This window comes from Microcaecilia unicolor, unplaced genomic scaffold (assembly GCF_901765095.1).
Source record: "Microcaecilia unicolor unplaced genomic scaffold, aMicUni1.1, whole genome shotgun sequence".
NCBI classification, from domain to species: domain Eukaryota; kingdom Metazoa; phylum Chordata; class Amphibia; order Gymnophiona; family Siphonopidae; genus Microcaecilia; species Microcaecilia unicolor.
The window spans coordinates 69661-96255 of record NW_021963176.1 but is presented as its reverse complement, the minus strand read 5'-3'; the positions used below and the strand labels follow the sequence as shown (position 1 = coordinate 96255).

General features: G+C 46.1%; 1 protein-coding gene across 1 annotated transcript in view; it reads left to right on the top strand.

Annotated features, from left to right (window-relative positions):
- The window catches only part of LOC115459045 (integrin alpha-11-like), a gene marked incomplete at its 5' end in the record, with an annotated part of 127725 nt that overhangs the window by 57977 nt on the left and 43153 nt on the right, over positions 1-26595 (top strand). Inside the window, 2 exons of the mRNA XM_030188910.1 lie at positions 11929-12136; positions 19051-19149. Of these exons, the coding sequence (XP_030044770.1) occupies positions 11929-12136; positions 19051-19149 (307 nt within the window). The remainder of the gene's footprint in view (positions 1-11928; positions 12137-19050; positions 19150-26595) is intronic.

Genomic DNA, 26595 nt, shown 5'->3' with positions numbered 1-26595 from the left:
ACATAGTAACATAGTAGATGACGGCAGAAAAAGACCTGCATGGTCCATCCAGTCTGCCCAAGAAGATAAATTCATATGTGCTACTTTTTTATTTGAACTGTCCTCTTCAGGGCACAGACCGTAGAAGTCTGGCCAGCACTATCCCCGCCTCCCACCACCAGCTCTGCAACCCACTCTCGGCTAAGCTTCTGAGGATCCTTTCCCTCGGAACAGGATTCCTTTATGTTTATCCCACGCATGCTTGAATTCTGTTACCGTTTTCATCTCCACCACCTCCCGCGGGAGGGCATTCCAAGCATCCACCACCCTCTCCGTGAAAAAATACTTCCTGACATTACTGGTGTCCTCAAGTGACAGAGGTAAATTAATCTTTTCTGTTCCATTTATCTTCCTAATTAGTTTAAACCAAAACAAGCTGGAAGCTCCCACGAGAAAGAAACTGTGGCTTCCATCTTCTCATTTTGCTTGGTTCTCATGTTTCCAACTGTTCATCCACCCAGTATTTCATTCTGCCCAGCTTACAATGTTTCCTTCCTCATCCACTCTGTCCTTCCCTCCTCTACTCAGCCACCCATCGAACCAACCATCCCCCCTCCTGCCCTCACCTACCCACCTTCCATTCCCCACCCACTGACCTGACTACCCCGCTGTTCTCTAAATTTAACCCTCCCTCTCTTCTTCCACCCCCCCCCCCAAATGTGTTCGGAGATGTCCTTTGAGATGTCCCCCGATTGCATGATGATTGTGTGTTGTTATCTCTCTGACTCTTTGATATGAATGAAATTATCTTTATTTCTCTGTCCTGTTCAACATCAGAGTTTCTTTCCTTTCTATGTTTTTTTTTTAATTGTGAACCACTTTGCTGTGGCACATCAAATACATTTAAACCATAAACTATTCCCCACCCACTGACTTGTCTGCCTTCTGTACCCTAAATCCAACCATCCCTCCCTCCTCCACTACCCTCCTCCCCCTTCAACCTTTGTTCTTCTAATCTTTTCCACCCTTCCCTCTCCTGCCCTGCCTTCCCCTGCACCCACTCCTCCCTCTCCTGCCCTGCCCTGCCTTCCCCTGCACCCACTCTTCCCTCTCCTGCCCTGCCCTGCATTCCTCCGCATCCACCCATCCCTCTTCTGCCCTACTCCTGCCTTCCCTCCCGCATCCACCCTTCCTCTCCTGCTCTGTCCTTTCTTTCCTATGCACTCATCCTTCCTCTCGCACGCACCCTTCCCTCTCCAGCCCTGCCTTCCCCCTGCACCCACCCTTCCCTCTCCTGCCCTGCCTTCCCCCCCGCACCCACCCTTCCCTCTCCTGCCCTGCCTTCCCCATGTACCCACCTTTCCCTCTCCTGCCCTGCCTTCCCCTGCACCCACTCCTCCCTCTCCTGCCCTGCCTTCCCCTGCACCCACTCCTCCCTCTCCTGCCCTGCCCTGCATTCCTCCGCATCCACCCATCCCTCTTCTGCCCTACCCCTGCCTTCCCTCCCGCATCCACCCTTCCTCTCGCACGCACCCTTCCCTCTCCAGCCCTGCCTTCCCCCCGCACCCACCCTTCCCTTTCCTGCTGTCCTGCCTTTCCTATGCATTCACCCTTCCTCCCGCACTCACCCTTCCTTCTCCTGCCCTAACCTTGCCTACCACCCCTCGCATCCACCTTTCCCTCCCTTTCCTTCCCAGTCCGGCTTCCTCCAGCATTTCTCACTAAGCAAGAATTTATGACCCCTGAGGCAGGCAATTAGTGCCGAAACACGGGGCTGTGTTAGGCCTTTGCTTGTATTTATTTATTTTTTTATTTATGGCTCATTTGTATCCCACATTTTCCCACACATGCAGGCACAATGTGGCTTACAGAAAATTAGAAAAAATTACAAATTGTGAAGATACAGATAAAGGGAACAAAGGATATACAAGGGGAGCATTAACTAACAGTGGAAAACTAGGCAAGATGGGGAATGTATTGGGGAATATTAATCAGCAGAGTAACTAGGAGAGTACGTTTTAACAAAGAGGTAAGTTTTCAGCAATTTCTTGAAGAGGATGTGGTCCATTTGCATTTTGAGGTGCTTCGGCAGAGCATTCCAGAATTTTGGGGCATTAATAGCGGAAAGAAGAGGAAAAAATCATCTTGTATTTGACGCCCTTGCAGTTAGGAAAATGTAGTTGAAGATATGACCGTGCAGCAGGCACAGAATTCCTTAGTGGAAGATCAATCAAGTTGAGCATATAGTCCGGGACAAGGCCATAGATAATTTTATGGGTTAAAGCACAGATTTGAAAAGTGATACGTTCCTGTACAGGTAGCCAATGGAGGTTGTAGCGCAGAGGCTGTGCATGTGCAAATCGTTGTTTACCCAAAATCAGTCTCGCGGCTGTGGTCTGGACTGTCTGGAACATTTTTAATAGAGTGATTTTGCAGCCCACATAAATCCCACTGCTGTAATCAAGATGGGACAGGACTAACCAGTGCACAAGGGTACGGAACTGGGAAGGAAATATCTTATGCGCCGGGGCCTCCACATAGCATTAAACATTCTTTTGGAGACCATTTGCACGTGATTGTCTAACTGTAGGTGCACGTCCAGATTCACTCCTAAAAGACGCAAACTGTTGGAAATTGGTAGAACATAGTCTTTAACTACTACTACTACTACTACTACTTAACATTTCTAGAGCGCTACTAGGGTTACGCAGCGCTGTACAATTTAACAAAGAGAGACAGTCCCTGCTCAAAGAGCTTACAATCTAATAGACAAGTGAACGGTCGGTCCGATAGGGGCAGTCAAATTGGGGCAGTCTGGATTCACTGAACGGTAAGGGTTAGGTGCCGAACGCAGCATTGAAGAGGTGGGCTTTAAGCAAAGACTTGAAGACGGGCAGGGAGGGGGCTTGGCGTAAGGGTTCAGGAAGGTTGTTCCAAGCATAGGGTGAGGCGAGGCAGAATGAGCGGAGCCTGGAGTTGGCGGTGGTGGAGAAGGGTACTGAGAGGAGGGATTTATCCTGTGAACTGGAAGTGTAGTTTCAGTGAGTGTGCTATGGGGGGACGAGAGTATGAGACATTGGGTTTTGTCCTTGTTCAGTTTAAATCGAAACACCTGAGCCCAGTGTTCAATAGTGGAGAAGCTAGCTTCAATGAGATCAGCGATTTCGGATACGGTGGTATGAAAGGGGATATAGTTGGTTATGTCGTCGGCATAGATGAACAGATTGAGGCCTAGGTTCACTAGAGCTGTGGCTAATGGTATCAGCATGATATTAAATAATGTTGGTGAAAGGGATGAACCCTGGGGTATCCCGCAAGAAGCATTCCATGGAGCAGAGATGGCTGAATTCACTTTGACCTGATAGGATCTTGAGGTTACGAAGCCCTTGAACCAGTGTAAAACCGACCCTCCTATGTCGAAGGAGTCTAGTAGATGAAGTAGTTTGTCATGGTCCACCATATCGAAGGCGCTTGACATGTCAAATTGAAGCAGTAGTACTTTCTGACCAATGGATAGCTCTTGTTTGAAGTTTGATAAGATGGTGACTAGAACTTTCTCAGTGCTATAATGGGTACGGAAACCTGGCCGCGAATGGTGAAGGATGTCAAAGTTAATCAGGAATTCATTCAACTGGGCGTTCACCATACTCTCCATTAATTTGCTAATCATGTGTCAACAGTAAAGTGTTCTGAGTTTTGATGAACATCTCGTGTCTCTGGTCTTTCTCAAGCCTTCTCCTCTTTCATCTGCTGATTACATTTTCGGGGGATTTCTTTTGGTTCTAATAAAATTAACAGACATATCAACAAATAAGAACTTCCATACAATGAAATAAAATTGAAATCATCCAAAAACCTGCTGAAAATAGGATTTAATTATTTCCTAAAGGAGAGCACAGGTTGGGCTTATCACAGTTGTTGGGGTAATATTACTACTACTTATCATTTCTAAAGTGCTACTAAACGTATGCAGCGCTATACACTTGAACATGAAGAGACAGTCCCTGCTCGACAGAACTTATAATTTAATTAGGACAGACAAACAGGACAAACAAGAGATAAGGGAATATTAAAGTGAGGATGATAAAATAAAGGTTCTGAACAAAGTGAACAAGGGTTAGGAGTTAAAAGCAGCATCGAAAAGGTGGGCTTTTAGCTTAGATTTGAAGACGGCCAGAGATGGAGCTTGACGTACTGGCACAGGAAGTCTATTCCAGGCATATGGTGCAGCAAGATAAAAGGAACGGAGTCTGGAGTTAGCAGTGGAGGAGAAGGGTGCAGATAAGAGAGATTTACCCAGTGAGCGGAGTTCCCGGGGAGGAATGTAGGGAGAGATGAGAGTGGAGAGGTACTGAGGAGCTGCAGAGTGAATGCACTTATAGGTCAATAAGAGGAGTTTGAACTGTATGCGGAAACGGATAGGAAGCCAGTGAAGTGACTTGAGGAGAGGGCTAATATGAGCATAACGACACTGGCGGAATATTAGTCGTGCAGCAGAATTTTGAACAGATTGAAGAGGAGAGAGATGGCTAAGTGGGAGACCTGTGAGAAGGTGGAGTGGCCTAGTGGTTAGGGTGGTGGACTTTGGTCCTGAGGAACTGAGTTCGATTCCCACTTCAGGCACAGGCAGCTCCTTGTGACTCTGGGCAAGTCACTTAACCCTCCATTGCCCCATGTAAGCCGCATTGAGCCTGCCATGAGTGGGAAAGCGCGGGGTACAAATGTAACAAAAATAAAATAAATAAGCAAGTTGCAATAGTCTAAGCGAGAGGTGATAAGAGCGTGGATGAGGGTTCTGGTAGTGTGCTCAGAAAGGAAAGGGCGAATTTTGGTGATATTATAGAGAAAGAAACGACAGGTTTTCGCAGTAATAACTGAGGAGCTGCCACTGTGAATATTATTTCTCTATATTCCTCCAGTCTCACCTGTCTGAACGATGGAATTTCAAGTAAACTCTGACTCTGGGACCTCAAAGAATGAGTACAAGTGTAAATTTTCGTAGTGAGAAACACATAAAGGGGATTCATCATACAGTATTTTAAAGATGAATAGGGTAACAGGGTTTTGGATTTGATAAGCCGCCTTTCTGTGGTAATACAACTCCATTAATATTGGGGTGATACTCCCTGAGATTAAGCAGACTGTGGCATTCTGAGCCAGCTGAAGGGCTCGAAGGTTTAGGTTTTTTGGCAAATCTAAAACTAAATCATTGCAGTAGTCGAATCATAGAAAGACAAAAGCGCCCGAACCACAGTGCCATAATTTTCAGCGCTTAAAAAGTCACGTAAGTTTCTTAACCATTTTCATCTCAAAGATATTTTTCAACAAACGTTTCTTAAATGTACTTTCATAGAAAGGGCGGTATCTAAAGTTACACTCAAATATTTCATCTCACTCACAATAGGAATGTCACGACCATCAAAAGTGAAAGTAGAGTGAAAACTTGGATCCTTCTTTCCGGATAAAAATATCATCTGTGTTTGGTCATGTTTAAGCGAAACTTATTAACCATCAACCATGATTTCACTTTATTCAAACACATTTGAAGAAAGGCAAAGGTGTCGGGAAAAAACGCTGTGTGTCATCGGCACAGAGCTGATAACGAAACTCCCAAGCAGGCTAGAATTTAACTAAGTGGAGCAATGTAGAAGTTAAACAGTAATGAAGAACCTTGTGGGACATCAGAGGAAGCATTAAGCAATGAAGGGGAAAGGGAAATGGGACTTGATATACCGCCTTTCTGAGGTTTTTGCAACTACATTCAAAGCAGTTTACATATATTCAGGTACTTATTTTGTACCAGGGGCAATGGAGGGTTAAGTGACTTGCCCAGAGTCACAAGGAGCTGCAGTGGGAATTGAACTCAGTTCCCCAGGATCAAAGTCCACTGCACTAACCACTAGGCTACTCCTCCACTCATTCCACCAATAAGAGCCAACCTCATCAGTGATGTCACAATGGCTTGATTGCCCGATACTTGGCTCACTTCTGATATTGTGATGTCATAAGGGAAAGGGGGAAAGGGAAATGGGACTTGATATACTGCCTTTCTGAGGTTTTTGCAACTACATTCAAAGCGGTTTACATATATTCAGGTACTTATTTGTACCAGGGGCAATGGAGGGTTAAGTGACTTGCCCAGAGTCACAAGGAGCTGCAGTGGGAATCGAACCCAGTTCCCCAGGATCAAAGTCCACTGCACTAAACACTAGGCTACTCCTCCACTCATTCCACCAATAAGAGCTAACCTCATCAGTGATGTCACAATGGCTTGATTGCCCAATACTTGGCTCACTTCTGATATTGTGATGTCATAAGGGAAAGGGGGAAAGGGAAATGGGACTTGATATACTGCCTTTCTGAGGTTTTTGCAACTACATTGAAAGTGGTTTACATATATTCAGGTACTTATTTTGTACCTGGGGCAATGGAGGGTTAAGTGACTTGCCCAGAGTCACAAGGAGCTGCAGTGGGAATCAAACCCAGTTCCCCAGAATCAAAGTCCAGCTGCACTAACCACTAGGAACATTCCATGTAGAAGCCTGCCCTTGCAGATCAGCAACGCGGCCGCACAGGCTTCTGTTTCTGTGAGTCTGACGTCCTGCACATACATGCAGGACGTCAGACTCACAGAAACAGAAGCCTGCGCGGCCGCATTGCTGATCTGCAAGGGCAGGCTTCTATATGGAATGTTGCTAGTGGAATAGCAACATTCCATGTAGAATCTCCAATAGGGAAAGGAAACTGGGACTTGACATACCACCTTTCTGAGGTTTTTGCAACTACAGTGGTGGAAATAAGTATTTGATCCCTTGCTGATTTTGTAAGTTTGCCCACTGACAAAGACATGAGCAGCCCATAATTGAAGGGTAGGTTATTGGTAACAGTGAGAGATAGCACATCACAAATTAAATCCGGAAAATCACATTGTGGAAAGTATATGAATTTATTTGCATTCTGCAGAGGGAAATAAGTATTTGATCCCCCACCAACCAGTAAGAGATCTGGCCCCTACAGACCAGGTAGATGCTCCAAATCAACTCGTTACCTGCATGACAGACAGCTGTCGGCAATGGTCACCTGTATGAAAGACACCTGTCCACAGACTCAGTGAATCAGTCAGACTCTAACCTCTACAAAATGGCCAAGAGCAAGGAGCTGTCTAAGGATGTCAGGGACAAGATCATACACCTGCACAAGGCTGGAATGGGCTACAAAACCATCAGTAAGACGCTGGGCGAGAAGGAGACAACTGTTGGTGCCATAGTAAGAAAATGGAAGAAGTACAAAATGACTGTCAATCGACAAAGATCTGGGGCTCCACGCAAAATCTCACCTCGTGGGGTATCCTTGATCATGAGGAAGGTTAGAAATCAGCCTACAACTACAAGGGGGGAACTTGTCAATGATCTCAAGGCAGCTGGGACCACTGTCACCACGAAAACCATTGGTAACACATTACGACATAACGGATTGCAATCCTGCAGTGCCCGCAAGGTCCCCCTGCTCCGGAAGGCACATGTGACGGCCCGTCTGAAGTTTGCCAGTGAACACCTGGATGATGCCGAGAGTGATTGGGAGAAGGTGCTGTGGTCAGATGAGACAAAAATTGAGCTCTTTGGCATGAACTCAACTCGCCGTGTTTGGAGGAAGAGAAATGCTGCCTATGACCCAAAGAACACCGTCCCCACTGTCAAGCATGGAGGTGGAAATGTTATGTTTTGGGGGTGTTTCTCTGCTAAGGGCACAGGACTACTTCACCGCATCAATGGGAGAATGGATGGGGCCATGTACCGTACAATTCTGAGTGACAACCTCCTTCCCTCCGCCAGGGCCTTAAAAATGGGTCGTGGCTGGGTCTTCCAGCACGACAATGACCCAAAACATACAGCCAAGGCAACAAAGGAGTGGCTCAGGAAGAAGCACATTAGGGTCATGGAGTGGCCTAGCCAGTCACCAGACCTTAATCCCATTGAAAACTTATGGAGGGAGCTGAAGCTGCGAGTTGCCAAGCGACAGCCCAGAACTCTTAATGATTTAGAGATGATCTGCAAAGAGGAGTGGACCAAAATTCCTCCTGACATGTGTGCAAACCTCATCATCAACTACAGAAGACGTCTGACCGCTGTGCTTGCCAACAAGGGTTTTGCCACCAAGTATTAGGTCTTGTTTGCCAGAGGGATTAAATACTTATTTCCCTCTGCAGAATGCAAATAAATTCATATACTTTCCACAATGTGATTTTCCGGATTTAATTTGTGATGTGCTATCTCTCACTGTTACCAATAACCTACCCTTCAATTATGGGCTGCTCATGTCTTTGTCAGTGGGCAAACTTACAAAATCAGCAAGGGATCAAATACTTATTTCCACCACTGTACATTCAAAGCGGTTTACATATATTCAGGTACTTATTTTGTACCAGGGGCAATGGAGGGTTAAGTGACTTGCCCAGAGTCACAAGGAGCTGCAGTGGGAATCGAACTCAGTTCCCCAGAATCAGAGTCCACTGCACTAACCACTAGGAACATTCCATGTAGAAGCCTGCCCTTGCAGATCAGCAACGCGGCCGCACAGGCTTCTGTTTCTGTGAGTCTGACGTCCTGCATGTATGTGCAGGACGTCAGACTCACAGAAACAGAAGCCTGCGCTGGCCGCATTGCTGATCTGCAAGGGCAGGCTTCTATATGGAATGTTGCTAGTGGAATAGCAACATTCCATGTAGAATCTCCAATAGGGAAAGGAAACTGGGACTTGACATACCACCTTTCTGAGGTTTTTGCAACTACATTCAAAGCGGTTTACATACATTCAGGTACTTATTTTGTACCAGGGGCAATGGAGGGTTAAGTGACTTGCCCAGAGTCACAAGGCGCTACAGTGGGAATCAAACTCAGTTCCCCAGGATCAAAGTCCACTGCACTAACCACTAGGCTACTCGAAGTCATGATGGATTACTATGAAGCAGCCTATGGGAAGAGAAAGGTTTTTAACCTCTTCCTGAAGCTGAGGTAGCTGTTTTCTGTTCTGATAGGAATAGGTAGAGAGTTCCATAATTTGACTCCAAGTACGGGGAATGGAGAGCTGAAAATCTTCTGATGGTGAGCTGTGCATAAGCCTTATAACTTTGGTTGACTGGGTGCTTTTACTGAGGCCTTTTTTCTCCATTTTTTGGTGTGTGCTGGATTATTTTTCTCTTTCAGTGTATTTCGCACATACACTATTAAAATATATGTTTTTGAGAAATGTTTTGATATAATATTTTGGCTTCTGTGAACCTTTTGTCCTTAAGTCTATACCAGATGCCGCAACCCGCCTTTTCAGGAGAGGACTGTCACGAAACGCCTAGCCACCCATCTGGGGTTACTCTGCTGCCACTTAGAAGGTCTATCCCTAGCACAGCTCAGGTCAGCCTGCACCTGCCGCTTGTGCTCTACACTAGCACCCTCCTCCCACCAACTGGGTCACAACCGCCTCTGGGCGAGTCTCCCATTCTCAAATTATCCTCAGTGATTTCTAAGTTACTGGAGCCACACTCTCAGTGGTCCCACAGTTCCCAAAAAGCACTCACAGACCCAACACACAAACCACTAAGATTATCAGTCCAGACAGGCAGAATGAACAAACAAATGTGTTTATTCCCATACTGGAAAAAAATTTGCAATTAGCATACTATATACGGGTAACTGAAACATGGATCAATTATAATATTAACTAAACATTTGCGTACTGGCTAAACAGTACCTGGGAAGATCAGGACATATAACTGTTCACAGAGCCTTAGCAAAGAGATCTGTCTCCCTCTTCTTCCAGGCTAAGACTGAAGCAACAGTCAGCACTACTGGGTAATTTCAAACTGCAGGCCAATCAGAGCCCAGAAGTCAAGTTTCAAATAAAAACTGGTTACATCACTACAGACACTTCCTATTATCTGTGTTCCAAATAAAGACAAGTCAGTCCTCTGTAACAGCTTTAGGCATAAACATGCACCATCTGCTGGCCAAACAGGAGAAATACACTTCAGAACAACACAGGAAAATATCCAATACATTTTACATGCTTAAAACACACTGTTTCTTCACAAGGACATTTTATCTTTCCTTATGTAGATGATTGACTGGTGTCAGGTCAGACTGCACAAGATGTGACCAGTACCATACGAGCCACAATATCAATGCTTTGGAGTCTAGGCTTCATTATAAATGAAGAAAGGTCCTACCTGATTTCATGCCAGACAATATGTTACATTGGTGTCCTACTAGACTGAGCCACTCTTTCTTCCAGACTACAGAAAACAAAACCTGCAAACGCATGTGCTCAGATCTAGAAGGTCTGCGTGGCTGACCGCTCCACATGCAAATGTTGGGTGACGTGGGCCTCCACAGTTCACATAATTCTATCATTGCTTCTGTTTCATATTATTTTACGTTGTTTGCTTTTTCAAATTTTATTGTAAAGTGCCGTGAGGCTTCTGGCGAGAGGCATTTAATTAAGTGTATGAAATAAGAGTACCCATCACCAGTGGTGTAGCTACGTGGGGCCTGGGGGTGCCTGGGCCCCCGTAGATTTGGCCCTGGACCCCTCTGCCGACGACCCGCCCGACCCCCCCTCCCGCCGCCAACCCTGCCTTTGCTGGCGGGGGACCCCAACCCCCGCCAGCCGAGGTCCTCTTCTTCTCGCAAAAGGCTTCCTTCTGTTTCTGGCGTCCTGCAGGACATCAGACTCACAGAACGAAGCCTTGCAGATCAGCTGATCTTCAAGGCTTCATTCTGTGAGTCTGACGTCCTGCACCTACAACGTGCAGGACGTCAGAAACAGAAGGAAGCCTTGGGCGGGAAGAAGAGGACCTCGGCTGGCAGGGGTTGGGGTCCTCTGCCAGCAAAGGTAGGCGACGGCAGGTTGCCGGGGGAGGGGGTCGAAAGGGTCGGCGGCAGGGGGAACAAAGTCGGCAATGGCGGGGGGGGGTCGGCGGCCCTGGGGGTGGGGCTAAAATGTGCCCCCTCACCTCGGGCTTTGGACTCCCCTCCCGCCGAAGTCTGGCATCACACATGGTACCTCTAAACCCTGTCTGTCTGAAAGTGAACCTTTCGCTGAATGCAGTATCCAAATTCAACAGAGTTCAAAAAATACGCAGTTCTTTAAAGGGTTGTAGGTCAGTTCCCAACTGGACAATTCCCACCATACCAGGAAGGACAATCTCCACCCATAACCCAAAAAATACAAAACACACTAGGACAAGTAATCTCCCTCCCTTTTCTCTTCCAGATCATTTGGGGGGGGGCAGTACCCCCTCACCCCCTCCCCACAACATTTCAGTCCCTCAAAATGACACACTGATTACAATTTTGTTAAAAAAAAGGCTAGGGAGGGTGGGAAATGAACGGGGGGGGGGGGGTGAAACCCTTGGTGGGGATTGTCCCCCTTAAGTGGGAATTGTCCCGGTGGGAATTGTCCTAGGTGGGAATTGGTGGGTGGAAACTCGCCAGATACCCTTTAGACCAGTCCACCCGATGGCTCAGTGCCAGTGATCACCTGTGAAGGACTCTGGCTTCTCTTCCCAGCTCAGATGCCCCAACTCTTCAGGTTGGCCAAGGATGCTGCAGAGGTAATGCTCACAGCCCTGAAAGGGAAGAGCCATAGTCGACATACAATGGCGAGATCTACTGGCTGGATTTAGGGCCCATGACTTCAGGGTCCAGAAAAGAGCCTTACTAGTGTGTGGTTCTGGCTGAGGTCCATCACTACAAACTACCGCAAGTTGGCAGGGATCCAAAATAGTGGAGAAATCCCTGGAAGTTGTGAATAAAGGTTTGTAGTCCCAATCCCAGTCTTAGTTCTAACTGAGCTGCAAGTAGAAAGAAAGAGGAGGAAATTTGACTCCAAAACATCAGAAGAATGTACTACCGTTGTGTTGTGTCATGAGCTTCAGGTGTGTTGTGTGTCTCACAGGGAGTTCTGCAGTCAAGTGCTCAAAAGATCTTCTGCTGAATGCTCTGCCTTCACCTCATCATTCGATACCTCGGTGTTTATCATAGAAAGCAGCCGGCGGCGGGTAGCAGTGGAGGCGACGCTGGAGAACAGAGGCGAGAATGCATATAACACCGTCCTGAACATCTCCTTCTCCAGGAACTTGCATTTCTCCAGCCTGATCCTAAAGGTTCAAGCTTCTCACATCTGTAACGTTACACTAGGTACCCCCTTACATTCAGATGTGACACCCTTCCTGCTCTTCACACTCTCATGCACCATCACTTCTGGTCAGATGAGATGTCCCTCACAGTCAGATGCAACAATGTCTCCCCTTTCATCCAGTGTCTCTTCTTTCTCCCTACCCTTCCATCCAGCGTCTTCCCTCTTTCTCTCCCCATCCTTCCACCCATCTACCCTCTCTTCTGATCCTTCCATCTAATCTCTCTCCCCCCTCCTTCTATCTAGTGTCTCTCTCTCTCTCTCTCTCTCTACCCTTTTCTGTTCAGTGTCCCTTCTCTCTCCACATCCTTCCAATCTCTCCCCTTTCTCTCTGCATCCATTCATCCATCTCCCCCTTTCTCTCCCCATCCTTCCATCCGTCTACCCCCCTCTCCCGATTCTTCCATCCAGTGTCTCTCTCTCTCTCTATCCCCTTCTTTCCATCCAGGCCCGCCCACCCAACACAGACCTGCCAAGTCTCCCATGAAACACGCGGCACCAGCTCCCATTTCCAGCCACTGCTGCTTCTCCTGTTGAGTAGCAGCAGCTGCTACAAAAACAAAAAGAACTGAGTTAGGGTGGTGGACTTTGGTCCTGGGGAACTGAGGAACTGAGTTCGATTCCCGGCACAGGCAGCTCCTTGTGACTCTGGGCAAGTCACTTAACCCTCCATTGCCTGCCGCATTGAGCCTGCCATGAGTGGGAAAGCGCGGGGTACAAATGTAACAAAACAAAAAAAATGTTTTTTAAAAGCAAGCGCGGCACCTCAGGCAGCCGTCAGGCATTGGCTGTCGGCTCTGCAGCTGCTCCTCTCGCCTCTCACTTCACTGCCCCTGGAGCAGGACCCCGGAGGAGCGCAGCGACGTGAGAGGTGAGAGGAGCGGCTGCAGAGCTGCGCTTGCTTTTTAAAAACATTTTTGGTTGTTTAAATTAGCTCTTTTTGTTTTTGTAGCGGCCGCTGCTGCTCAACAGGAGAAGCAGCAGTGGCCGGAAATGGGAGCTGGTGCCGCGTGTTTCGCAGGAGACTTGACATGTCTGTGTTGGGTGGGCGGGCCTGGAGGGAAAGTGGCTGGGCCTGGGCCCATCCAGGCCCGCCTGTGGCTATGCCCCTACTCCAAGGGGCGCCGGTGCCGGGGTCTCTCTCTCTTCTGCTCCTGACGGGACCGAGTGATCGCGTCCCGACAGGAGCAGAAGAGAGATAACGCTGGCTCCGAGCCCCTCTTGGAGGCTGGGGAAGACCTGGAGCAGCAGACACTGCAGGTCTTCCTCAAGCACTGCTCTTCACTCTGCCCATTGTTTGCCAAGCGGCCTGCTTTTCCTCTCAGGCGTGCATGCTCAGTTTTGAAACCGAGCATGCCCTGAGACAAAAAGCAGCCGCAGGGGTAGGCAATCGGCAGAGTGAAGAGTCGGCGCTGGAGGAAGATGTCTTCTGCTGTCAGGGCCACGGGAACCCCGCCAGCCAAGGTATTTGAAAATTTGAATTGTGGCAGCAATGGGGGGTGGTGTAGCAGCGGCGATGATCGTGGTGGGGGATGGCAGCGGACGATAATTGTGGGGGGGGGGGGGCAGCAGTGTTAACGATTGGGGGACGGCGGCCCTGTCCGGGCCTGGTTCAGTCTCTCTGCAGCCCTGTTTGTCGGCATTACAGCACTGGGAGCCGCTTGATAAATTAGGCCCTTAATTGACAAATTAGCTGCTAATTGGCTCTAACAACCAATTATTGGTGCTAATTGGAATTTCTGCGTAACTGCACTTAGTCAATATTCTATCACCTTAGCGCACAAATTCTGTAGTGTGTACATGCAAGGGGGGGGGTGTGGATATGAGAGCAGAGCTAAACGGGGTTCAAGGGACGCAGCTGCTCCCCCAAATGAAATGGCGCCTCTGTGGATCGGCCCTTCAGCCTCACTCTGGCACCTATTTTACAAAAGGTCTGCTCCTTCTGACGTCAAAACCTGGCTAAGCTTCCGCGTGGGTGGGGCGGGGGCATGTCCAGAACTTACATGGACATTTAGTTGCAGATGTTTACTAGTGGCGTAGCTACGTGGGGCCAGGGGGGCCTGGGCCCCTGTAGATTTGGCCCTGGACCCCTGCCGCCGCCCCTCCCGACCCCCCCTCCTGCCGCCAACCCTCCCCCATTGTCACTGTGGGCTACCTTTGCTGGGGGGGGGACCCCAATCCCCGCCAGCCGAGGAGGTCCACTTCTTCCCTCGAAGGCGTCGTTCTGTTTCTGACGTCCTGCACGTTGTACGTGCAAGACGTCAGACTCACAGAAACAGAACAACGTCTTTGGGGGAAGAAGAGGACCTTCTCGGCTGGCGGGGATTGGGGTCCCTTGCCAGCAAAGGTAGCCCACGGTGACAGTGGGGGAGGGTTGGCGGCGGGGGGGGGGGGTCGGGAATGGCGGTGGCAGGGGGTCCCGGGCCAAATGATGCTGGAGGGGAAGGGAAGTTGGAGTGGTCCATGGAAAGGGGGAAGCAGTGCTTCTTGGGTCACAAAGGTTGCAGAAATGAATTTTTTCTTCCAGCTATGCTTAGCTGTAAGCAGAAGGTGTTGCTGCTAGTAATGTAGCAAGAGGTGAATTTCTGAGTGGACCCAGGGATGGACACATTTCTCCCCCCCCCCCCCCCCCCCCCCCACCGCTCCCTCACTCCCACCTCCAGCATTAAAAATACCTTGGCTGGCAGGGATCCCTATGCACTACCAACAGACGATATCTTGCACCAGAAACACACACACCCTCTCCAGGCCATATGAATACTGAGGAAGTTGGTGGCACACTTCCATCTGCCTTTCTTGACCACTTAAATCGTTTGGAATATCAACCCACTATAGCATAGTAGATGACAGCAGAAAAAGACCTGCACTGTCCATCCAATATGCCCAATTGTCAAATTCATTATCAATTCCTTCGTTGCCAGAGAATGTGGTAAAGGCGGTTAGCTTAGCGGAGTTTAAAAAAGGTTTGGACGGCTTCCTAAAGGAAAAGTCCATAGACCGTTATTAAATGGGGAAAATCCACTATTTCTGGGATAAGCAAGTATAAAATGTTTTGTACATTTTGGGGATCTTGCCGGGTATTTGTGACGTGGATTGGCCACTGCTGGAAACAGGATGCTGGGCTCGATGGATCTTTGGTCTTTCCCAGTACGGTAATACTTATGTACTTATGTTATTTACTAACAGTATTTTGCTCACTAAATTCAACTTTAAAAGGTTCTCCCCTTCCCCTGGGTTATATGTCACTGAAAATCTGAGTATGGCCCATGATTACTTTGCAATTATCCCAGACAACTCTTATTTCACACAGGCAGACTCTTTAGGTATTACTTGTAACTTAGGCAGTATCAAGCCAAGATACAGCAAAGTACTTCATAACATACCCTTATGCTCACTCTTACTCTCTGCCACTGCAGGGGCTTCAGATGGAGTTAGGAGCTGCAGTTGAAAATGGGGTTGGGTGTTGATGCTGGGTTTAAGGTTGAGGTTGGAGTTAGAGTTGGATAACTGAGCTGAAGGTAGATTTGGAGTTAATGTTGGAGTTAGATAATTGGGTGAAGGTGGATTTTGAGTCAAGGTCGGGGTTGGAGTTGGATAATTGGGTGGAGGTGGATTTGGAGTTAAGGTTGGAGATGGAGTTGGATAATTGGGCTGGAGGTGGATTTGGAGTTAATGTTGGAGATGGAGTTGGATAATTGGGTGGAGGTGGATTTGGAGTTAAGGTTGGAGATGGAGTTGGATAATTGGGCTGGAAGTGGATTTGGATTTAAGGTTGGAGATGGAGTTGGATAATTGGGCTGGAGGTGGATTTGGAGTTAATGTTGGAGTTAGATAATTGGGTGAAGGTGGATTTTGAGTCAAGGTTGGGGTTGGAGTTGGATAATTGGGTGGAGGTGGATTTGGTTGGAGTTGGATAATTGGGCGGAGGTGGATTTGGATTTAAGGTTGGAGATGGAGTTGGATAATTGGGCTGGAGATGGATTTGGAGCTAAGGTTGGAGTTGGCGTTGGATAATTGGGAGGAGGTAGATTTGGAGTTGAGGCTGGAGTTGAATATTTGACCTGATGATTGAAGTTGCATTCTGGAGGTTGATCTCTGGTTGAGGTTGAAGCTGGAAGTTGTGGCTGGCTTTAGGGGTTGACGTTAGAGTTTAGGTCAGTTTCAAGGAATTGGATTAGCTTATATTTATGGTGAGTGTTTTAAACTGTCATTTTCTCAACGAACATCTTAAATTGTGTTGGTTAATTCTGGGCAATATCCAGATTTAATTCCATTATACATTTGAACTGTAGTGATCCGAATGATCCAACTCAATGTCTGTGAATTGGCTACAAGCCCTAGGGAGCAGCAAAGTGAATCGGCAGAGAGTGAATATACTGAACCATTTTCATGCTGAAGGCATCCGATGTCTGAGAAGTGCATGTTTTCTGAGGAGCAAATGCCAGTGGAAAATTGTGGGCAGCCCTGTTACCACAGAATGGGAAAAATGCAGGGGCCTCTTCCACTGTTCAGAAAGACAAGCCAAGCAGAACAGCTCCCAGAGCACATTGAACTGCCGTTCCGCTTCCATCTCAGTCAGCACACAGCTCGGCAAACACTTAATATAATTCAACACAAACTTAGCTCACTTTCCACTGAGGAGAAGATCCATTACAACACAGACGGAAGCAATTAAACCCTTGAAGGACTCTGGTTTTTGCCCATGGCCACACTTTTCTGCCTACTTTTTAGCTTCTACTGACTTATGAAAATGAAACCCCGCAATTAGTCTCTACACATGGCCCCACATCCTTTCGTATTCCCCCACCCTCCCCCCCCTTGGGCCACTACTACTCACTCTCTCACACACATACACTGCCCCACCACAAAACAGGTACAGCAAGGGCAACAGCAGTGCAACCTACATATGTACACTGGAAGGGCAGTTCCATAAGCTTGGTGCCAAATATGTGCAAAGGTTATTATTATTTGTTACATTTGTATCCCACATTTTTCCACCTTTTGCAGGCTGAATGTGGCTTACATATAACCGTTAACGGTGTTAGCCGATTACGGTTTGAACAAATACATAGTATGAATGAATACAAACTGATATTGTGGTATAATGAGGTATATGTATGGTAGGAAACAGTTGGGGGAACTTAGAGATGGAAAGGGGGAAGAAAAGTCAGGTAATGTCCGTTATGGTCTTTGGTTACATTGTGTTGCAAGTATCCAGGTATTTTTATGTTGGGTCGATGGGGTATGCTCTTCTGAACAGGTCTGTCTTTAGTGCTTTCCGAACATTTAGGTGGTCGAGCGTAGTTTTTACTGCTTTTGGCAATGCGTTCCATAGTTGTGCGCTTAGGTAGGAAAAGCTGGTTGCATAGGTGGATTTGTATTTGAGTCCTTTGCTGCTTGGGTAGTGGAGATCGTGCAGATTTTGTGGTGTTTCTGGATGGCAGGTCGATAAGGTCTGTCATGTATCCCGGTGCCTCGCCGTAGATAATTTTATGGATAGTTGTACAGATTTTAAAAGTGATACGTTCTTTGATTGGTAGCCAATGCAGTTTTCCCCACCTTTTGCAGGCTGAATGTGGCTTACATATAACCATTAACAGCGTTAGCCGGTTACGGTTTGAACAAATACATAGTATGAATGAATACAAAGTGATATTGTGGTAGAATGAGGTACATGTATGGTAGGTACAATTGGGGGGAACTTAGAGAGGGAAAGGGGGAAGAAGAGTCAGGTAATGTCCATTGCAGTCTTTGGTTATGTTGTGTCGCAAGTGTCCAGGTATTTTTATGTCGGGTCATTGGGGTATGCTCTTCTGAACAGGTCTGTCTTTAGTGCTTTCCGAACATTTATGTGGTCGAGCGTAGTTTTTACTGCTTTTGGCAATGCGTTCCATAGTTGTGCGCTTAGGTAGGAAAAGCTGGTTGCATAGATGGATTTGTATTTGAGTCCTTTGCTGCTTGGGTAGTGGAGGTTTAGGTATGATCGTGCAGATTTTGTGGTGTTTCTGGTTGGCAGGTCAATGAGGTTATAGAATTACTGGCAATGATGCCTGTCACTGGCACCAATAATTGGCATTGGGTGCTATTCTATAATGTATGTGCCAATTTGCAAAGGGATGAACACATGGAGGGAGCATGTGTGGGCCATGGACATGTCATAAGAGAACATAGGAGTAGCCATACTGGGTCAGACCAATGGTCCATCTAGCCCAGTATCCTGTTTTCCAAACAGTGGCCAAGCCAGGTCACAAGTACCTGGCAGAAACCCAAATCGTGGCAACATTCCATGTAGAACCCCAAAAAATAGCAAGATTCTGGAATTCTAAAGAGTGACAAGATTCCATGCAAAATCTCAGAGTAGCAACATTCCATGTAGAACCATGAAGACTAGCAAGATTCTAGAATCCTAAACAGTGACAAGATTGCATGCAGAAGCTCAAATAGTAGCAACATTCCATACTACAAATCCCAGGGCAAACAGTTGCTTCCCATGACTTGTCTCAATAGCAGACTATGGACTTTTCCTCCAGGAATTTCTCCAAATCTTTTTTAAACCCAGATACGCTAACCACTGTTACCATATCCTCCAGCAAAGAGTTCCAGAGCTTAACTTATAGAATGCTATCAGTGGCAGGCATCACATGGCTGTCTTAAACCTGCCTTTGGCATGCCAATGAGTCCCTTATGTTTAGGCGCACCAAAATGCCATTATAGAATTAGTACTAAGCCCATCTCTTTGTGGTACCAATATTGAGGCATCAAGTTGTAGAATTGCCCCAACACTGCCCCACATAGAACAGGCACAGCATGGACAGCACAGTGCGAGCTTTACACATGCACACGGAGTAAATGTAAGATGTTCTCTGTCTGGTTATCTTACAGGATGAAACTGATGTGAAAATTGAATGTATGAATGAAGACAGACTTTCCAGCACCAAAGTCTGCAATGTGAGCTATCCATTCTTCCGCTCTAAAGCCAAGGTAACTATTCTACAATGTAATGTGAGCTACCTATTCTGCAACTCTAGAGTTAGTGTGATGTTCTAAAGCCAAGCGAACATGAGCTATCCATTCTACAACGCTAGAGTCTATGTAATGTGCGTTATCCCTTCTTCCGCTCTAAAGTCAAGGTAACAAGAGCTATCCATTCTACAATTCTAGAATCAATGTAAAGTGAGCTGTGCATTCTTCCACTCCAAGATAACATGAGCTATCCATTCTACAATTCTAGAATCAAAATAATGTGCACTATCCATTCTTCCGCTCTACAGTCAAGATAACATGAGCTATGCATTCTGCAACTCTAGAGTTAGTGTGATGTTCTAAAGCCAAGCGAACATGAGCTATCCATTCTACAACGCTAGAATCTATGTAATGTGCGTTATCCCTTCTTCCGCTCTAAAGTCAAGGTAACAAGAGCTATCCATTCTACAATTCTAGAATCAATGTAAAGTGAGCTGTGCATTCTTCCACTCCAAGATAACATGAGCTATCCATTCTACAATTCTAGAGTCAAAATAATGTGCACTATCCATTCTTCCGCTCTACAGTCAAGATAACATGAGCTATGCATTCTGCAACTCTAGAGTTAGTGTGATGTTCTAAAGCCAAGCGAACATGAGCTATCCATTCTACAACGCTAGAATCTATGTAATGTGCGTTATCCCTTCTTCCACTCTAAAGTCAAGGTAACAAGAGCTATCCATTCTACAATTCTAGAATCAATGTAAAGTGAGCTGTGCATTCTTCCACTCTACAGTCAAGATAACATGAGCTATGCATTCTGCAACTCTAGAGTTAGTGTGATGTGAGCTATCCATTCTTCTGCTCTAAAGTCAAGGTCAAGGAGAACTGTGAGAGCAAGTTACTTGTGCTTTAATTGAAAGAAAAGAAGGCAAAAAAGAGAAAAAGACATCTTTAGACTACTGCAACTAAGATACGTACTTGATTGTTCTAAGATACTCTAAGATACTATATATGAATAAGAATTGAGAAAATGAATTGAAACATTGAAGTATATACTTTTATATTTAAAAAAGGCAGCCGATGAGGATTATATGCGTGGTACTTGAGTGTTCGGTCTCACACTCATTATATGGAGTTCACCCATTATTCTGACGGTCCACAAAAATATTACATAATATAGGAAATCTTTTTTGAGTTTTTGCTAAAGTCAAGGTAACATGAGCTATCCATTCTATAATTCTAGAATCAATGTAACGAGAGCTACTACTACTACTTAGTATTTCTATAGCGCTACTAGACGTATGCCGCGCTTTACACTTGAACAAGAAGAGACAGTCCCTGCTCAACAGAGCTTACAATCTAATTAGGACAGACAAACAGGACAAACAAGAGATAAGGGAATAGTAAAGTGAGGGTGATAAAATAAGGATTAGGAGTTAAAAGCAGCATCAAAAAGGTGGGCTTTTAGCTTAGATTTGAAGACGGCCAGATATGGAGCTTGATGTACCGGCTCAGGAAGTCTATTCCAGGCATATGGTGCAGCAAGATAAAAGGATGAGAGTCTGGAGTTAGCAGTGGAGGAGAAGGGTGCAGATAAGAGAGATTTGCCCAGTGAACGGAGTTCCCGGGGAGGAGTGTAGGGAGAGATGAGAGTGGAGAGGTACTGAGGGAGCTGCAGAGAGAATGCATTTGTAAGTCAATAAGAGGAGTTTGAACTGTAAGCGGAAACGGAGAGGGAGCCAGTGAAGTGACTTGAAGAGAGGGCTAATATGAACATAGCGACACTGGCGGAATATAATTGAACAGACTGAAGAGGAGAGAGATGGCTAAGCGGGAGACCTGTAAGAAGCAAGTTGCAGTAGTCTAAGCAAGAGGTGATAAGAGTGTGGATAAGGGTTCTGGTAGTGTGCTCAGAAAGGAAAGGATGAATTTTGGTAATATTATAGTGAAAGAAACAACAGGTTTAAGCAGTCTGCTGAATATGTGCAGAGAAGGAGAGAGAGGAGTCGGAGATGACCCCAAGGTTACGAGCTGATGAGACAGGGAGGATGAGAGTGTTATCCACAGAAATACAGAATGGGGGAAGAGGAGAGGTTGGTTTAGGGGGAAAGATAAGAAGCTCAGTCTTGGTCATGTTTAGTTTCAGGCGGCGGTGAGACATCCAGGCAGCAATGTCAGACAGGCAGGCTGAGACTTTAACCTGGATTCCTGCTGAAATTTCTGGCGTGGAGAGGTAGATCTGGGAGTCATCAGCGTAAAGATGATACTGAAAACCATAGGATGAGATCAGAGTACCAAGGGAAGAAGTATAGATGAAGAAAAGAAGATGTCCCAGGACAGATCCCTGAGGTACACCAACTGACAGTGGGATAGAAGTAGAGGAGGATCCACTAGAGTATACACTAAAAGTACAATGGGAGAGATAAGAAGAAAACCAGGAACGAACAGAGCCCTGAAATCCAAGTGAGGACAGCATATCAAGGAGTAGGCTGTGATCAACAGTGTCAAAAGCAGCAGATAGATTGAGAAGGATGAGGATAGAATAGAGCAGGGCCGTGCCTAGGGTCTCTGGCGCCCCCCTGCAGACTATCAGTTGGCGCCCCCCCCCCCCCGTGAAAATGATCATGCCCCCCCCCCCCCCCCCCCCCCCGGTGAAAATGATCGCTCACCACTTGCCACACTGACAGGAACTGTCAGCAATATTCTTAGAAACAAATTGCTATACATTGCAAAATAAGATAGCAGATGTAAATTCTCAAAGTGGACATATTCCAAACGCTAAAATGAAATAAAATGATTTTTTTTTACCTTTGTTGTCTGGTGACTTTCTTTTTCCGATCATGCTGGCCCAGTATCTGAGTCTGCTGCTATCTGTCCTCTTAACTCCATTTCCAGGGCTTCCTTTCCATTTATTTCTTTACTTTCCTCCTTTCTTCTTCATTTCTTGCTCTATATCCATTTCCAGCAATTTCTTCTCTCTCCCTGGGTCCTGCCCTCCCATCCATGTCCATTCTTGTCCCTCTCTGCCCTTCCCTCCTCCATCCATAGCCAGCAATCCTCCTCTCTCCCCTCCCCTCCATTTCCAGCAATTTGTCCTCTCCCTGGGCCCCCATGTCCATCCTTGTCCCTCTCTGCCCTTCCCTCCTCCATCCATAGCCAGCAATCCTCCTCTCTCCCCTCCCCTCCATTTCCAGCAAATTGTCCTCTCCCTGGGCCCCCATGTCCATCCTTGTCCCTCTCTGCGCTTCCCTCCTCCTCCATCCATAGCCAGCAATCCTCCTCCCCTCCATTTCCAGCAATTTGTCCTCGCCCTGGGCCCCCATGTCCATCCTTGTCCCTCTCTGCCCTTCCCTGCTGCATCCATAGCTAGCAATCCTCCTCTCTCCCCTCCCCTTCCAGCAATTTGTCCTCTCCCTGGGCCCTGCTGCTGCCCTCCCATCCATGCCTGTCAGCAATTCTCTCCCCTGCTCTGCCCTCTCCCCTCCTGTCCAGTGATTTCTTCTCTCTCCCTGCCCTGCATCCATACATGGCCAACAATTCTCCTCTCCCCTGCCCTCCCCCCTACATGTGGCAGGCTGCAGCGTTTTTGCGAGGCAGCTCTGGCTCTCCCTCCTTCCTTCCTTGGTTCCCGCTCTGGCTCCCCGATCAGCAGCCCCCCCCCCCCCGCGTGTTTTAACCTTTACGTGATGTCAATCAATGAAGAACGCACAACAGACTCGTTTCCAGCTTCTCTCTTCACACAGTGTCCCGCCCTCGCGGGAACAGGAAATGCATCATCGCTGACGCTGAAGGCGGGACACTGTGTGAAGAGAGAAGCTGGAAACGAGTCTGTTGTGCGTTCTTCATTGATTGACATCGCATAAAGGTTAAAACGCGGGGGGGGGGGGGGTGCTGATCGGGGAGCCAGAGCGGGAACTAAGGAAGGAAGGAGGGAGAGCCCGAGCTGCCTCGCAAAAGCGCTACGCTTGTGAGGGCAGCAGGGACGTCCGAAGTCCACGATTAGGCTGGGGCGCCGGGGCGAGGGTAAGCACCGCGGCGGCGCCCTCCAGAGGTGGGCGCCCCCCTGCGGCGCTTACCTCGCTTACCGCATCGGCACGGCCCTGGAATAGAGACCTTTGGATCTGGCCAGGAACAGATCATTGGAGACTTTAGCAAGCGCTGTTTCAGTTGAATGAAGGGGGCAAAAGCCAGATTGAAGTGGATCAAGAATAGCTTGAGATAAAAGAAAGTCAAGACAACGGCGGTGAACAGCACATTCAAGTATCTTGGATAGGAAATGGAGGAGGGAGATGGGGCGATAGTTGGAAGGACAGGTGGGGGTCAAATGAAGGTTTTTTAAGGAGTGATGTGTCTATGGCATGTTTGAAGGCATCAGGAACAGTCACAGTGGAAAGTGAAAGATTGAGAATGTGACAGATAAAAGGGATGACAGTAGGAGAGATAGTGTTAAGTAAATGGGTGGGAATAGAATCAGAGGAACAGGTAGTTAGTTTTGAGGAGGAAAGAAGATGTGCAGTTTCCTCTTCAGTGATTCCAGAAAAGGAAGAAAAGGAGGCAGAGGTTGGAGGGTTGAGAGAATGAACTAAGGGAAGGGGAGGTGGAGGTGACTTGGTTGAAAATTCAAGTTTAATCTTGTGAACCTTATCATGAAAGTACTCAGCCAGAGTCTGGGAAGAAAGTGAAGGGGGAGTTGGAGGTGAAGGTATATTGAGGAGAGAGTTCAATGTGGCAAAGAGACGTTGAGGGTTTGAGCATTCTTCCACTCCAAGATAACATGAGCTATTCATTCTACAGTTCTACAGTCAATGTATCGTGGGCTATCCATTCTTCTGCTCGAAAATCAAGGTAACGCGAGCTATCCATTCTATAGATCCAGAGTCAATGTAACGTGAGCTCTGCATTCTTCCACTCTAGAGCCAAAGTAACATGAGATATCCATTGTTCATTTGTAGAGTCAATGTAATGTGTGCTATCTATTCTTCCGCTCTAAAGTCAAGGTAGCATGAGTTATCCATTCTACAATTCTAGAATCAATGTAACGTGCACTATTCATTCTTCCACTCTAAAGTCAAGGTAACATGAGCTATACAGTCTACAATTCTAGAGTCAATGTAATGTGCACTTTCCATTCTTCTGCTCTAAAGTCAAGATAGCATGAGCTATCCATTCTGCAACTCTAGAGTTAGTGTGATGTGAGATATCCATTTTTCCGTTCTAAAGCCAAGGTAAAATGAGCTAGCCATACTAAAATTCTAGAATCAATGCAACGTAAGCTATGCATTCTTCCAATCCAAGATAATATGAGCAATACATTCTACAATTCTAGAGTCAATGTAATGTGTTCTATCCATTCTTCTGCTCTAAAGTCAAGGTAACATGAGCTATCCATTTTACAATTCTAGAAGCAGTGTAATCTGAGCTGTGCATTCTTCTACTCCAACATAGTAACATAGTAGATGACGGCAGAAAAAGACCTGCATGGTCCATCCAGTCTGCCCAACAAGATAACATAAACTATACATTCTACAATTCTAGAGTCAAGGTAATATGTGCTATCCATTCTTCCGCTCTAAAGTCACAGTAACATGAGTTATCCATTCTATAGATCTGAAGTCACCTCCCAAATTGCAAAAATGTGATCTACAAAACTGTCCACTCTGCAGACTTCACTTACCTAGGAACCAAATGGTGGAACTCATCACTCGAAATAAGAAATATACAGGAATATATTAGATTCCGCAAAATCCTCAAATCGTTCCTATTCAAACAAACCCTCAAAAACAACTACCATATCTCAATTAGTTATTACCTGAATTGGTTATTACTCTACTTACCATTAACTTTCTCTTTGCTTCATGTACAATTTCTCATTCGTAATAGATGTTCTAAATGTTAAACATCCATAGCTATCCCAGTATGTTTATGATACTGTATTGTAAAATTGGATTCTTACAACAAATTACTTTCTTATGCATTATTCTTTGTTATGTATCCTATACATATATTGTAAGCCACATTGAACTCAAACTTGTTTGGGATAATGTGGGATATAAATGTCACAAATAAATAAATAAATAAATATTATCTATCCATTCTTCTGCTCTAAAGCCAAGGTTATATTCTCCATTTGGGTTTTTACATTCAATTACTCACCTTTCCAAATGTGAACTCAAGGCAAGTTACAAATTCAGGTAGAATTAGTGGTTCTCCATCTAGAACCAAAGTAACATGGTCTGTCCATTATACCCAAGGAATCATGAGCTATTCATCTGGGTTTTGGATTTGAGTTTTTAGATTTAATTACTTGTCTTCCAAATCCAACATAAGAGCAAGGTGCAAATTCAGGTACAGTTGATAGTCCTCCCTCTCAAGCCGAGTTAATGTGATCTATCTTCAATGTCGCCTTCGGCACCTAACCACTACACCTCTACTCAGGAAATGTAGACTACCCCAACTTGACATTTCGTCCTTTAGATTGTAAGCTCCTTCGAGCAGGGACCGTCCTTCTTTGTTAATTTGTACAGCGCTGCGTAACCCTAGTAGCGCTCTAGAAATGTTAAGTAGTAGTAGTAGTTTTCTTCCCTTCTTTGAGCCAAGTAATGTGATCTGTCCAATGGAGCTTGCATTTGAACGTTTCGATTGAATTACTTGCTTTCCAAATCTGATTCAAGACAAGTTATAAATGCAGGTTGAATTGTTAGGTCCCATTCTAGAAGCAAGGTAACATGAGTTATCAGTTATCTGTCTCGAGAATCAAGGAAATGTGTATACTTAGTTAACATACTACAGAAAGCACATTTCCCTAATATAAAATCATCCAACCACATGAGGACTAGAGGACACTCCATGAAACTGACTGACTGGTTAATATTTCAGCCGAAAGGTTTAGAGAAGTTTCTGGAGGCAGGCTCATTAACAGTCATTACCCAGGCTTTACTTGTCCAAGTGCTATTGAACATGGGAATTGCAACCTTCTATTTTAAGAACATGTAATGTGTCATGGATATATAGCTGACACATTTCATGAGTAACAAGAACATAGGAATATCCTTACTGCGTCAGACCAGTGGTCCATCTAGCCCAGAATTCTGCTTCCAACAGTGACCAATCCAAGTCACAAGTACCTGGCAGAAACCCATATAGTTGCAAGATTCAATTCTTTCCCCATGTCTATATCTCAATAGCAAACTATGGACTTATCCTCCAGGAACTTGTCCAACTCGATTTTAAACCCAGATACGCTAACCGCTGTTACTACATCCTCCGGCAAAGATTTCCAGAGTTTAACTATTCGTTGAGTGAAAAAATACTTCCTCCTATTTGTTTTAAAAGTATTTCCATGTTACTTCCTTGAGTGTCCCAATAGTCTTTGTACTTTTTGAAAGAGTAAAAAAATTGATTCACTATTACCTCAAGATTTTGTAGACCTCAATCATATCTCCCCTCAGCCGTCTCTTTTCC